At 44.9% G+C, this 13,887-nt stretch overlaps 1 protein-coding gene across 6 annotated transcripts in view; it reads left to right on the top strand.

Annotated features, from left to right (window-relative positions):
* Positions 1-13,887, top strand: part of ACTN1 (actinin alpha 1) — an 87,400-nt gene that overhangs the window by 60,964 nt on the left and 12,549 nt on the right. For 3 of the 6 annotated variants that reach the window (XM_033062104.1, XM_033062108.2, XM_033062106.2), the window contains exons 7-12: positions 530-611; positions 3,629-3,714; positions 9,010-9,102; positions 10,223-10,453; positions 10,987-11,134; positions 11,706-11,856. In XM_033062104.1, the coding sequence (XP_032917995.1) occupies positions 530-611; positions 3,629-3,714; positions 9,010-9,102; positions 10,223-10,453; positions 10,987-11,134; positions 11,706-11,856 (791 nt within the window). Of the gene's footprint in view, positions 1-529; positions 612-2,222; positions 2,309-3,628; positions 3,715-9,009; positions 9,103-10,222; positions 10,454-10,986; positions 11,135-11,705; positions 11,857-13,887 lie in introns of all 6 variants that reach the window. The other 3 variants (XM_033062109.2, XM_033062107.2, XM_033062105.2) reach the window with 1 other exon arrangement.

The following is a 13,887-nucleotide window of genomic DNA, read 5'->3' as shown; positions in this document are numbered from 1 at the left end:
CAGAAGAAAAAGCCATACACAAGGCAAAATGGGTACTTTTATATGTATTTATTTTGTAGAGATTTGTTGAAACATTTCTCTTCCTCCCACTCAGCTGGTGTTCAACAAACTGTACACTTGCTAAGGACAGCACCCGTTGCAGATGTTGTTACTATTTTAGTATTGCTTAGATGTTCTAACAGATACACAGCTCTGCAGTTCTTCAAAATGGAAGTTGCAAACCTAATATAAGCATGAGATGCAAATGTGAGATGTGGTCTCATTATTTACTATCAGTATGATGTGAAGCTAATTTTACTTACAACTGGATTCAAGATAAAATGCGTTATTCCTTTTTTTTGGAAGTGTATAGTTCTATATGTTAATTATCATACCAAGAGTACCCAGGCTCTTCTTTCAAAAGGAAGATAATTATTTCATCCTGCATCATGAGGCTTGACACAGAATTTTGTCTGGCAAGCTCTATGAGAGAAATGCTGTGTACCTTGGTAAAAGTTGATGCTGATGCTCTGCCTCTGTTTCTTTCCAGGATGATCCTCTTACTAATCTAAACACAGCTTTTGATGTGGCTGAGAAGTATCTGGATATTCCAAAGATGCTGGATGCAGAAGGTAAAGTAGAATCCAACAGCTTTTAACTTGCTTTTTCTCAAGAAATTTTCCACTTCTTCTAGGTGGACTTCTTTTGTACAAGATTTCAGTAACCTCTGAATGTTCCCTGCATGACTGTGTAGTAAATGTATAGGGAAAAAGTTAAAATGGAATAATGAGTCACATTTTCTGCTCCCCTCTTCCTCCTCTGTCCTTCAGTCTTTTGAGTCTAGCATGGAGATCTTAGCTTGGGGTTGACAAACAAGGCAGAGATGAGTAACACCTGTCATCTGCTGACTGAAGTGTTCCCTTTCAATTACCATGCCAAGTACTGAGTTAGTATATGGTGCAGGACTTGGTTCCATTTGCTCCAGGGTTTATTTACTGTGGTCTTTCTGACCTTGCTGGTGTTCTTCCTTTTGAGAGCATGATATTATTATTATAAACTGCTTTTTCTTGACTGCTCAGAAGTGTTTGGCATGAAGATCCTTCACTGACTGGGTCTGGAGACCAAGGCAGTTCGATGTTGTTCAGAGATGATTTTGCTGCTGATTGTGACTGCATCCCTGAGGCCACTGGGACAGCAAGGATTACTTTTCAGAGCCTTGTCAGGACCAGCTTGGCAATAGATTTTGAAGACTGTAGTTCTGGAGTACAACAACCTGAATGAGTTCACTGGTTGTTGGCTATTGGCCTAAAGCCAGCTGGTTTCAATGGTAGAAGCTGTATTTCAGACTTGGGTTGGACAAGAGAAACATTTAAAGATTTTTGTTAAATAAAGGAGTGAGAGGAACAAAGACTAAAGGTGGGAATAGGACAGCCAAATCCAGTGACCCTGTGTATGTAGCTAGGATATTCATATTCCTAGGTGGTATTTCCCATCCCCAGAGATCAGTTTTGCTTTCTCTGCATTCATCATGCTGAGGTAAAAAAAACCATGAGGTTTCCAGAGTAGATTCAAATGTTTCCTGCCATTCTGTAGGAAATAGACACCTCCAAAATAAGTGGATCTAGCTTCAGATCTTAGCAAAAGTTGCAGTGATGAAGAGGGCCCTGGCAGGAGTTCTCATTGCTCTTTACTGATCTCTCTCCTCCCTCATGGAGTCGAGCTAATGTGCATTCCTCCACACCATTAATTCTGATCTCTGGAGGTGTTGAGTTTCCCCTGAAACTAGTGAAAGGGCCTCTTGAAATTCAAGCCATCGTTGTGTTGAAATGGAGGAGGGAGACATGGAAAAGAAGGGAGAAAGTATCTTTCCAGAAGAACAGAACTGCATGGAGGAATTGCAGTATGATATGTCTATAAAAGTCATGTCAGTCTGATGCCAGTTTGGGCTGATTCAATCCACCCAATCACAGTAATGTTCTCAGTACAGGGTACTGTGACACAAGACATGCTGATAAATGGCTGCCTTAGCCTGGCCAGACTCTGGAGGAAATTGTGTGATAGAGGGGAACCAGAAGGGTGATCCTGGGTTCTGAGACACACACATCTTCTGGGAAATGCTGGGAAGCCCTGTGGAATCGCTATGACATGCTGCAGCAGGCCTTCTGGACAGTTGTGGTTCTACCCCTCCTCTGCTTTCCTCCCATCGGTTGATTATGGTCTTAACGTGAGGTTTTTTTTGACAGACATTGTTGGAACTGCCCGTCCTGACGAGAAAGCCATCATGACCTATGTTTCTAGCTTCTACCACGCCTTCTCAGGAGCCCAGAAGGTATCGCAGGATCCCAAGCTCCCTCCACAGAGCACAGCTGGTGCCGTTGCTAATGTCCAAACCTTTTTTTCTTTCTCTCTCTCCTCTCTAGCTACGGGCATCTTTATTATTATGTTCTTGGTAGAGTTGGCTGTTGGTTCAAAGTGGTGCCCCATGGGCGCAAGGGAGCCAGGAGTTCCATTTCCCTATAGTCAGCAGTACTTCCAGTGGCACTTAGGTATGCCACACTTTGGCACACATGCAAATTTAAGGGAGTGGGGGGTTCTGCCTTCTCCATTTGTCTTATGAAGTGCTGTCCTGATGGCCAAGAACCTGTACCTCTTGATCCTGGTAAATCTGAGGTAGGATGCTCATCTTACAAAAAGCAAAGACCACCACATAGATGCTCTGCCCAGCAGGAAACTGCAGCCTCCCCCATGGGAAGTAATAGATACCTATTAACTGTTTTTTTCCCTTTTCCAAAGATGTAGAAACAGAGGTTTTATGAAGGGTTTAATGAATAGCCAAAGCTTTATCTTTTGCCTTATGTATGCTGCAGGTTCCAGCACCCTTACTTTAAGGTCTGAACCTGCTGCTTTCTCAAGTTGTGCCATAAATTCAGTCCAGTTCACCTGGGGCTTACAAAGCGTGTCTAACAAGTACGTCCATGGTGGTTTTGCAAACAGAGCATTCCTTATCACGACAGAGATGCCTGTTTTTGTTCATTTGTTTCCTTTTTTTCCCCTCTTCTCTCATCCATGTTGGAAATCAGGCAGTTGAGTCTTTTCTACTTCTGGCTTAGCCATTTTCCTGTTGGTAATGGAGTTACTTAAGAGAAACATTTAGTGGGTGAAACCTTGTGCACATCTCTTGCCAAAAGCAGGCAGCCTCCTGTACTTGAGCGCCTGAGGAGCAGGCAGTGCGCGTTGCAGCAGAGCAGATCCTGTGTAGGAAGTGCCCTTCGTGGGAAGGCTCTGATCTCCAGCTCCTCGGCATGCAGAGGGCCTCGAGCGCGGGCGTTCAGATCTCCAAACAACTCGTTTGCATCCTTGGGCCAGGCCCCCAGACCGCAGCTGCGAAGGTGCAGAGCCCAGATCCTCATCTCAGGATCCCCCTGGATTGGGGGGTAGGGAGGGGTGCCGCTTTGAGCCACAAGCCAACACTGCTAGCCACCTTCTGATCCGAATTCCCAGCTCTCCGCATGGAAATCTGTTTGGCCTGTCCTGCAATGCATGATGGGAAGTTTTCTCCCCCTCTCTCACGCCACCCATGATTGTTTTGTTTTATCCTATGTGCTGCTTCTTACTTTATCCTTTCAACCTCTTTTCCTTCTCTGCACAGATATTATAGGCACGCTAAGGCCGGATGAGAAGGCCATAATGACCTATGTCTCATGTTACTACCACGCCTTCTCAGGGGCGCAGAAGGTGAGACTTTACTGCTAACAACCCCTCCCCTCACCCCGCCCTGCCCACTGTCCTCTCCAGCGAGGAGTGCCAGACCCCGTCCGCCCCAGGGCGTTTGCAGGGAAGCCCAATGCATCCAGTGATGCATTTGGATATGCCATCTGTAATCTTGCTGGAGAAGTGATGGAAATGTCCTTTTGGACAGGCTTGAGCTGCTCCTTCCCTCCACTCTCACTCCACAGCAGAGGAGGAGGCATTTGGTAAAGCTGGCATTGGAAGATAAATGGATGTCTGCTCTGACAGAGGCAGTACCCTTTTAGTAACTAGTGGGTATTGTCCTGGCCAGGCAGTGCACCTCCAGAATCACCACAGTCAAATCTGCCCACTCCAGGAAATCACAGCCTGTCCCGCTTGGGCTGCCATCCTGCCTTCCACACTCAGCCTCTACTAGATCAGGGATCTTTTCCTAGGCCGAATCATCCATGAGCTGGTTACACAGCACTTTTGTGCTCCAGCCATGAAGTTAATTTCTACTGGGCCTTCAGGTTTCCCAAACTCACATGCTTTTCCATTCCTTGTTTCTTCCTTGTAATTCTCCCCTGTTCCCCAGACCACCTATATGTTTTATCTTTCCTCTGCCTTGCCCATTTCCATAAGCTTCCGGCCTTCCTTCTTCCTCTGCTTCCTCTTTACTCCAAAGTCTCTGCCTGACATCAGGATGTTTGGAACTAAAAACTAAGTTGCAGATCGCCTTTGGGCAAGCAATTTCTCAGCAATCCTTTCAAATAAGGAAAGAAGGTCTATTCTTTTCTACCATATCATAACCTGCCTGGGCTGCAGCCTTTCCACAGGATTACTGCTGATTTCAAATAGGAGGCTTTAGAACAATAAAATCTAAAATCCAAGACTATATTCTTCATGTTACAGGACAGGCTTTTTCTATTTGAGACACAGTCCTTGTGTTGCCCAGCTTGAGGGCTTATCTGACTCTAGGAAGATTCCATCTCCTTTGTGCAAAGCAGTGCTGATGGTCCCAACATTGATTCAGTTTCCATGCTGATGCTGGCTTTCAGAGGGCAAATGCAAGCAGTAGTTTCCAGGGAGCAGCTCTTTAGTTCAAGCTTTTTGTTCTCTGCCCAGTTTCATATAAATTACGTGATACTGTCTTGTTTCCAAGAAACTGGGAATGTGTCCCACAGCAGTGCAGTAGACTTGCCCATTTGGCATAAATTGTGTAGTCATGACTTTTCTGCTAGGATCCTGTGGTTTTTTTGTTCAAAACACTCAAGACCAGTCTGCAAGCTCCAGCCAGCTGTTACTTGCCCAGGAAGACTGTAGTTTCAGAAATCATGCCAGCCTCATGATAAGGCCTGCTGTTTGCCAGGTGCCCTGAGGGACTGCTCCATGCAGTCTGCTTAACCTGACGAACTCCAAATGAGGAAACATCAAACCACAATATGAGGCGGATTGTAGCCTGCTGCAGAAACAACCATGCCACTCACCAATCTCTTCCTTTTCTCTCTGCACCCATTCCATGATTTGGAAACCTGCTCAGCAGGTTCCATGCTCTGATCAGCAGTTTAGGTGGATGCTCAGTCTCCTGGGATAACTGAAAACAGTCTTCTGCTTGCCTCAGGACCTGAACCAAGTAGCTGGAGCAAAAACTAGAGATGAAGTTTCTCAGTTATTAAAGTTTCAATCCCATGGAGTCCAGCTGGCTTACACAGAAGATTTAATATGTTATTCATTTTTTAGCAGTCCTCATGGGCCAGCAACTCAACTGTGCCCTAGCAGGAGGGGCACAGCTCCTTTTTGGAGGTGCCGTACTCATAAATTCTCAGCTCCTAAGTGACAGAGATTCAAACCCACAGGCAAATGCAAAGTGATTGCTGAGTACAAGCCCCTGCCCAGATGTTACTGTGTTGCCCCCTCATGCAGGGTTAGGTGACTTACTATGATATCGCTCAATTTTTCATCCAGATTTTTCATTACTGCCACCAGGCCTGAAGGGAGAGTCCCATGAGCCGCTTTCTGCTTCTTTCATTCTCTTATCCTGAGCCTTTGAAGGTACAGGGTCCCCAGCCTGACATGTGTATGTAAATGGCTGCTTTTTCTCTATGCCATTTTTATATATATATATTTGTAGGTATACTTGCTTTGGTTGGTTTGCTTGTTTTCTAACCGCTTCTGACTTTCACACTAAATGCATGCAACTACTGGTTGGCTTAATATTTTGTAAACTTGTGGCAATTTCTAACTAATGTTTTGCTGTTTTATTAAGAGATTGTGTTTGGTGTATAGTATTTTGGAGTGGTCCTCTGAGGCCAGAGGACAGCAGCAGGCAGGCATCTTCCCCTGAGGCTAGAGGACAGTAACAGGCAGGCATCCCTACACAGTGCACTGTGGGAATGCCTTCCTTCGTGATCCTCCTCAGCAAAAAGACTTGGATCTGTGAACCAGAGAGACTGCAAACTCTACTCCTGTCCTAAGCAGTTCAAGTTACGGTTGAGAAGTACAGAAAAGACAAAAGGGCAGATAAATTGCTGCCATTCAGTTTCTCATTTGGATTCCATCAGGCAGTATGTGCATAGACACAGCAGCATGGTATCACAGGGAATGTCCTGGGTTTGCCCTCCCCAGGACTCTGAGTGCAAGCAGTACAATGTGTCAGCACGATGCTGCACTGAAGCTGATAAGCTCACACAGGTTCTCTGAGAATACAGATAATGCAACTTCCAGACCCCAGGATTCTGCATCTTCTCAGTGCTGCCCTGTGCCTTGTGAGAATCTTGGCTTTTTTGGAGTCAGCATGAATATCCTAAATGCATTATTACCTTTAGCAGGGGAAGCCAAAATAGCTTTTTCCGATGAACTAATGAAGGTGTAGGGGGAGCTGCCTTGGCCTCATGTAAACATCTTGGTGTGCCACTCTTCTTTTATCTAAAAGTGTTTCACTTTAGTTTTGAGGTTGCCATCGCTACGGATCAGCTCATTAACAGTGGTGTGGGGGATATTTGTGAAGGTTGCCTGCAAGCTCTGGCATCCTTTTGTCCTACCTTGCTCAGAGCACAGTGTAACGTGTTGCTCGTAACATTGATGGTGATTGTGGCCACAGAGCCTTTTTTGTGGCTGCAGCAACAGCACACTATTGCACAGAGCAGTAGCAGTTCCAGGGCAAGAACCATAGGGAGGCAAGTACTGGTGGGGGAGAGAAAGCCTCTACACTCCTGCCATTAGGATAATACAAATAATGTTGTAACTGCTGACATTCTTGGGGTCTTTTTGTTTGGACAGTTGTTCAACACGCATATACACACACATATTTAAACTTGGGCAGCTGGAGAAAGTCTATCATCAGATACATGTAAATATGCCTCAGTGGAATGGGGTCCTGCCTGCACAGCTGGCTGCTGCTGCAGTGAGCTCATGGGGTGTGAAAATAAGAAAGTTAAATGAACACCTCTCCTGGAGTGATTTGATATAAATATTAGGTACCACCAGTACCCTGCAGTCACTAGACATATCATGGTAGGAGTCTAGCAATGTCTTTTTGACATACTATTTGGTCTCATGTCTATAGTTTTCTCTGTATATCAAAAACACTCCATTAGAGTACAAACTTAAGCTAAAAATAGGTCAAAGTACAAGCTTTCTTAAATATAACCATTATTTGCATTTTTGCACATTTCAAGTAAAACTGCTCCTTTTCCTGTACAGGTCTCTCTGATGTGTTTTAAATTAGCTGATAATCTGTGTATCTCATAGCTGGTCCACTTTAGTGAAGGGACAGATGGCTAAATAGATGTTTTAACAGCTTCATTTCATTCTACGAATGAATAAGATTGCCATGTCCCCTGGGACCTTAGCAATCCATACATCACTGTACAGCCTGTGACTTTATTGATATTCTTGCTACTTCACATCAGCTGCAAAAATTAGAGTTTTTTTCTCAAATGTCCTTGAAGATTGAATAAACAGATAATAAAAGGTCTTTTAAAAATAGAAGAAGGTTGAAACTTACCAGCTATAAACTCAGCAAAACTTATTTTGGCATCAGTCCTAAATGTAGTTTTGAGGCAGGACACAGCATTTACCGTTGGTTGGTTGTAGTGTTGGCATGTTACCTCTCCTCCTTATTTGCACTTAGCCTCTGTAAGGAGTACTTCTCCCAAGGAAGCCTGTGGATACCTCTAGTACCTTCCCCAGGCACCAGAGTCAGAGCTGTACTGTGGTAAGAGGGGTCTGAGCAATCCCCTGATGCATCACAGGGGCATATCCTCAGGCTTTGTGGCATGGAACACACCACTGTGATGATAAAGGGAGCTGATAACCCACAGATACAGTCTGTGCAAGGATCAGCCTGCCCATGCCAAACACATGCATGGCACCCCAGACCAGACTGACTGCTTCTGAGTTCATAGCTGGGATTTTTCTGATCCTTGCTTTCCAAATTCATTTTCTAACATGTTGAGCTCCCTGCCGAGAATCAGGTTTTGGTCGCACAATGGAAAGAGAAAAAGAAAAAAACTCCAAACCTAAATAGTAACAGTAGGATATTTTTTTATTGTGAGACTTGTTTTGAAAGAGTAAGCAGAAAGATTACCCAGATAAGTGGGGGGAGAAGAAATCCTCTTCTCAGCTGGATCATGAGACTGAATACATGGTAGGTGTATGTTCTACCAAGGAGGTGGCCCTGTAATCAGTGCCAGAAAAACAGGGAAAACTGGAAGACAGTTCTGCTGAGCAGAATTTAAGGTTAAGAGAAGTACCTTTTAATCTGCCGAACAAAATTAGAAATTTTCTTATATGTCCAGTCTGTGGGTTAATTCTGTTTGGGTAGTTCTTTCCTGGGGTAGAAGTATAGAGACAGTCTCATCAGCTTGACATCAGTCTTACTGCTGTTCCAGCTCAGAATGCAGGTATGAGGAGTAGATATGGCAGCAGAAACTCCCTGTCTTTGTGAAGAGGTAGCCAGGGTCCCTCTAGTAGGAAGCAAACAACAAGGCCCTCTTACAGAAGCAGCTCCAGAAAAAGCATAGGAAAAAAAAAAGCATAGAAACATTGGTTGTCCCACAACACAGAGGGTAGAATCAGCACAGCTGAGAATATCTGAAGAAGGGAAGAAAACAAATCATTATAGAAGGCCAGATGGAAAGCAGAGAGGTCAGGACAGATGTCGCAAAGTGCAGACAGGTTGATAAAGCTAAGGGTAGGGGATTTAACTGCAGGTATGTAGCAGGAAGCTAAAATGCAAGTTTTGGTTTGGATTTTTTTTTTCACATTTTTCCCTTCTTCCATTTTTCTTCTCTTTGTCAGGCGGAGACAGCAGCAAATCGTATCTGCAAGGTGCTGGCAGTCAACCAAGAAAATGAACAGCTCATGGAAGACTACGAAAAACTGGCCAGTGATGTAGGTGTTGGTTTCTGAGTAGTGGTATGCAGAAAAGAATTGCATTTAATGCTGATGGGTAATCTTGGGGAGTGCAATTGACCCACTGCTATTTTCTCTGGAAAATTATTTTTCCCCTTCAAATGAAAGACTGAAGTTGCCTTAAAGACAAGAGCAATTTACTTCAAAACAGAAAGCTTCCACAGAGAAGCTTTGAATTTCTCAATTTATTAGGAGCCAACCCAGAAATGCTAACATCGAAGGAAAAATCAAGTTGGTTTAATTTTTGTCAGACTTTACAAGTTTATTACATCTTCTGTATAGCTTGTATGCTAATATGCTGTAGAAGTCAGGAGTTGGATCAGAGAATAAAAGTTAGAGATATTTGAGGAAAGAAATAGGCATTTGATGATTATAGAAGGAATTGCTGTCAAATACAGGCTGGAGGCTGCTTTTGTTAACTGACAAGGCTGACAGACTGACAGTGGGAAACTCCAAGAGACCAAAAGTGGATTGGAGTATGTTTTGGTAGATAAGTAGGGAGGAGAAGATGGACAACAGAAGGGCAAACATAACCCATAAGCCTGGTTTCAGCCTGATCTGAAAAGCGAAAGGCACTGCTCCAGTCACACTGTAGACTGCCTATTGGATTAGCATTTTGCCAGCTCTCCAGACAGGTTTGTTACAAAGGTATAGTCAAAGAGCAACAGTGACTTTGAGGAAGCTGGAATGGGGAAAGTGTGAGGCTCAGCTGAAGGCAAGGGCTTGCTTTCTCCTGTCAGATTCTTCTGGAGATAATATAACTTACAGCAGCCTTTAGTTACACAACAGTCCAGAAAAATTCTTAAGGCTTTAACATAATCTGAGGATATAGTCTTGGTCCTGCTTGTGCAAAACTCTGCCTTAAGCATGTTGGCAGTGGTGAAACAAGCAGTACAACTTAGTGAGGTAGGGAATGTGCTGCTCACTAAAAAAAAAGTATTTCCAAAAAAACTGGCAAACTTTTCTTTATGAGCCCTGCTGGTGGCAGAATCTTTCTGACAGCAAACATAAAAGTAAATGGTCCCTTATGAAATCAGAGCAACACCTGCAGTTTCAGCACAATTTTCAGTTCAAGGCTTCTTGTCATTGCTCCTTCCAGCTGCTGGAGTGGATTCGTCGCACCATCCCCTGGCTGGAGAACCGGGCCCCAGAGAACACCATGCAAGCCATGCAGCAGAAACTGGAGGACTTCCGGGACTACCGGCGCCTGCACAAGCCCCCCAAGGTCCAGGAGAAGTGCCAACTTGAGATCAATTTCAACACCTTGCAGACCAAGCTGCGGCTCAGCAACAGGCCTGCCTTCATGCCCTCCGAAGGGAAGATGGTCTCGGTGAGTGGTGGTGTCTGCTTCTCTATACCCCAAACATGCCTGGAAAACGAGACTCCCTTTCTGCCTGTGGGGGGGCAGAGAATGCCCACCTTCATAGTGAGATATTCTGTGGGAGGAACCCTGTAAAATATAGATCAGGGAGGCCATGATAGGAGAGGATCAAGTGATCATTGCTTCTCCGTGCCTCAGTCAGACCGAGGCTCTTCACAAGTTGTGTGGCTTTTATGAGGAAATACCTTGGTTTCATTCTTTCTGATTCAGAAACGGTTGAATTTTATTTAAGTTTCACGTAGGGGAACTTTAAAACTCTAGAAGTGTTTTAGGGGCTTTTTTCTGCAGACAGCTATATCCTGCCACTTCTAGTCCTGCTTGTCTTATGTCTGTGACTTTGTGTCCCTAACTTGTCTGCAGAACTCTGTGAGATGAAAAGTCCCTCCAATCAATGGAGCCATGTAGCTCACTGAGGCTAATGCTGGTGAACATCTTCCCTCCAACTTCTAACTTGCCTTGCCTTGTCATGTTTCTGTCTCTAGGACATAAACAATGCCTGGGGTGGCCTAGAGCAGGCTGAGAAGGGCTACGAGGAGTGGTTATTGAATGAGATCCGAAGGCTGGAGAGGCTGGATCACCTGGCAGAGAAGTTCCGGCAGAAGGCATCCATTCATGAGTCCTGGACAGATGGTAATGCCAGCCTACATACTTCCTGTTGCCTGACACAGTGCTGACTGTTATGTAGGGAGGAGGAGATGGATTGTGCATGGGTCCTTCCATGAGAGTTTCCTCTTGAGAAGGCTGTATTTATTTCTTATTTTATTTGAAAACAATGTATAGAGACCACCTTGATCTCTGTTCTGCATCATGCAGTCAATGTTGGCATTTCCTAACTGTGGCAAAGTGAGAACTTTGGCTAGAAGAATGCAGCCACAGAGCAGAGGAAAATGTACAGTAAATGCTACCACTGGCTTTTACAGGATCAGCATAACCCATTTTGCACATTCTGAGACAAGTCCAGTATAAACTGTGACAGTGCTGGCTTAAGCTACATTATGCGCCCTTCTGTGTTGTTAATGGCAAACTCACACTTCGTGGTTTGAAAGTGAGCACAGTGCTTCTCTAGGCCAGTAGGCACGGGGACAAGCCTCAGGCAAGGCAGCTGGAGTGAGGCTGATCCAGGGTGTCTGGGTGAGGAGAGCTGGCTTTGGCCACCCTGGGTTCTCTCCTTCATTCTTCTGTCCTTTGGCTCCCTCCCCAGGTAAGGAAGCAATGCTGCAGCAGAAGGATTACGAAACCGCAACCCTCTCGGAGATAAAGGCCCTGCTGAAGAAACACGAGGCCTTTGAGAGTGACCTGGCCGCGCACCAGGACCGCGTGGAACAGATTGCTGCTATTGCACAAGAGCTCAAGTACGGCACCCCAGCGCACATCCCGTCCTTGGGGCCAGGGAGGCTGACTGAGCTTTGCCCTCTGGAGAGCAAAAAATCCATCCCCATACAAAAATGCTGGGAATTCCCAGTGTTTCCAAACAGTATCTAGGATACTGCTATCTAGTATCCAGACACACCAGAAAAGCAGGCCAGAAAATGGATGAACTGTGGGTGCTCTTGAACAGGAGGCAGTATTATATTCCTAAGCCAAGTTTCCATTGCTGCCGTGGACCCTTTCCTAAAGAGTCTGACCTGCTGCTGGCACATGCTGTATTTCAGAGTTGTGACACTGTCATACTTTTCCAGGAACAGAAGGAAAGAGGAGAGGATAGGAGGGTCTCAGTTTGCTCTCTTTTATTAAAAAAATAGTCCTCCTTATTCCAGCAGGGAAAAGCTGCTTGAGCCCATCATGACCTCTTTCTTTTCCCCAGGAGTACCTGCTGAGCAGTACACTCTATTCAGCACATGCTGCAGGGCATCCTCGCAGCAGATCAGCTCTTTCCCTGTGTCCCTCCAGCTTGGAAACCTGTACCTTCACTCCTTTTGTGGAGTAATACAGGTTACCAGGAGATATGGGGGGCTCATCAGGATTGCTAGGGATAGCAGGCAGGCAAAGAGCTAGCAGCTGCAGTGCAGGAAGGTTTGGAAACCCTGCATGCTTCTTGGCAAAAAACCACTCTGAACTAATTGGTTTTGACTCTGTTTCCTATTTTAAAAAGATTTATATATCACACTGGCCTATCTGAGGTTAATGTCTGGGCCAAGATCAGTCCTCTTGGGCTGAAGAGCTGTTTTTCTCTAAAAAATTAGGATTATTGGATCAAGATCATTATCTTCTTTAACAACAGAGATTTTCAGAATTGCTCGCTTGTCCACTGGAGGATTGACCTTGGAACAGGAGGAGGGTTCAAGGCAATCCTCCATGTCAGTAAGATTAAAACTGAGTCTGTCTAGTCAGCAAGCATTACCTGACCTGCCACTTCCAAAGCACATACTACATGTCAGCCAAAGCAGCTGCAGCTCTAAGAGCAACAGGGCAGACTGAGGCCTAAGCTGTGGGAGACGTTATTTCTTCTAAATTGTGAGAACAGCAGGCTTTGCTATTGTTATAAAAGCCATCTTCCATTACAGCTAAGAGACCATGCCCTGAAAAACCATGGCAGAGCTCTTTTCTCCCCCAGAGACACCCTGCCATAGAAATGCAGAGGATGGTGGAGGAAGCTACTGCAGCTACCCATGGCAGAAATGTTTGGGCATAGCATGTTCCCCTCCCTAGCCATAGTGTCCAGCACAGGTGTGTTACAAGTCAGGCTTTCAGAAGGAGTTTTTTGATCTGCAGTGCTTGGTCTGCAGCAAAGTAGATCGAGCAACTGATCTGGATTAAAAACCTAGCAAATAAGTTATTTTTAGCCCAAATCAGTTTCCTGACTAGTTTACTGGAGAACTCCACCAACAGCTGTGCCCACACACCAGTGGCATGAAGAAACAAGTTTGGGGGAGGCAAGAGTGTAACCTGCATTACTGCTTAATTAATTGCTCATCAGATGGCTCAGGGTCACTCAGTGATTTATTCCCAGTGATTTATTTTGGGTTTTTCTTTCAAGGCTGACACTTCCCAGATTGGCTGCTGTCCCTCTGCCTGCAGATTTCTCCCTCTTTGACCAGAACCATGAACACAAAGCAGTGCAAGGCTGCAAGCTTTAGCGTGCTCCTGTGCTCTCCTTTCCCCAGGAATACTTTTACCAGCCTGTGTTGAGTGTCTGCCTGTAGACATGTCAGCAAAGCACTTCTTGTCAGGCATACAGGAGAGAAACCTACGTGGTTATTCTGGGATTGTCCTAAATAAATTTACTGGGTTATGTAATTTAGCTATTCCTTGCCACCTGTACTATGCAATTCTTACAACAATCTTAAGCAGTTTCTTAGTGTTCCTAATAAAATCTTTCGTTTCCTTTCTGATGTATAAGATACAGTTTGTTAGGCTGCATAATGTTCTTAAGCAGAACACAG

Source organism: Catharus ustulatus, chromosome 6 (genome assembly GCF_009819885.2).
Source record: "Catharus ustulatus isolate bCatUst1 chromosome 6, bCatUst1.pri.v2, whole genome shotgun sequence".
NCBI classification, from domain to species: domain Eukaryota; kingdom Metazoa; phylum Chordata; class Aves; order Passeriformes; family Turdidae; genus Catharus; species Catharus ustulatus.
Note: the sequence above shows the minus strand (reverse complement) of the source record. Positions and strands in the feature narration are given on the sequence as shown.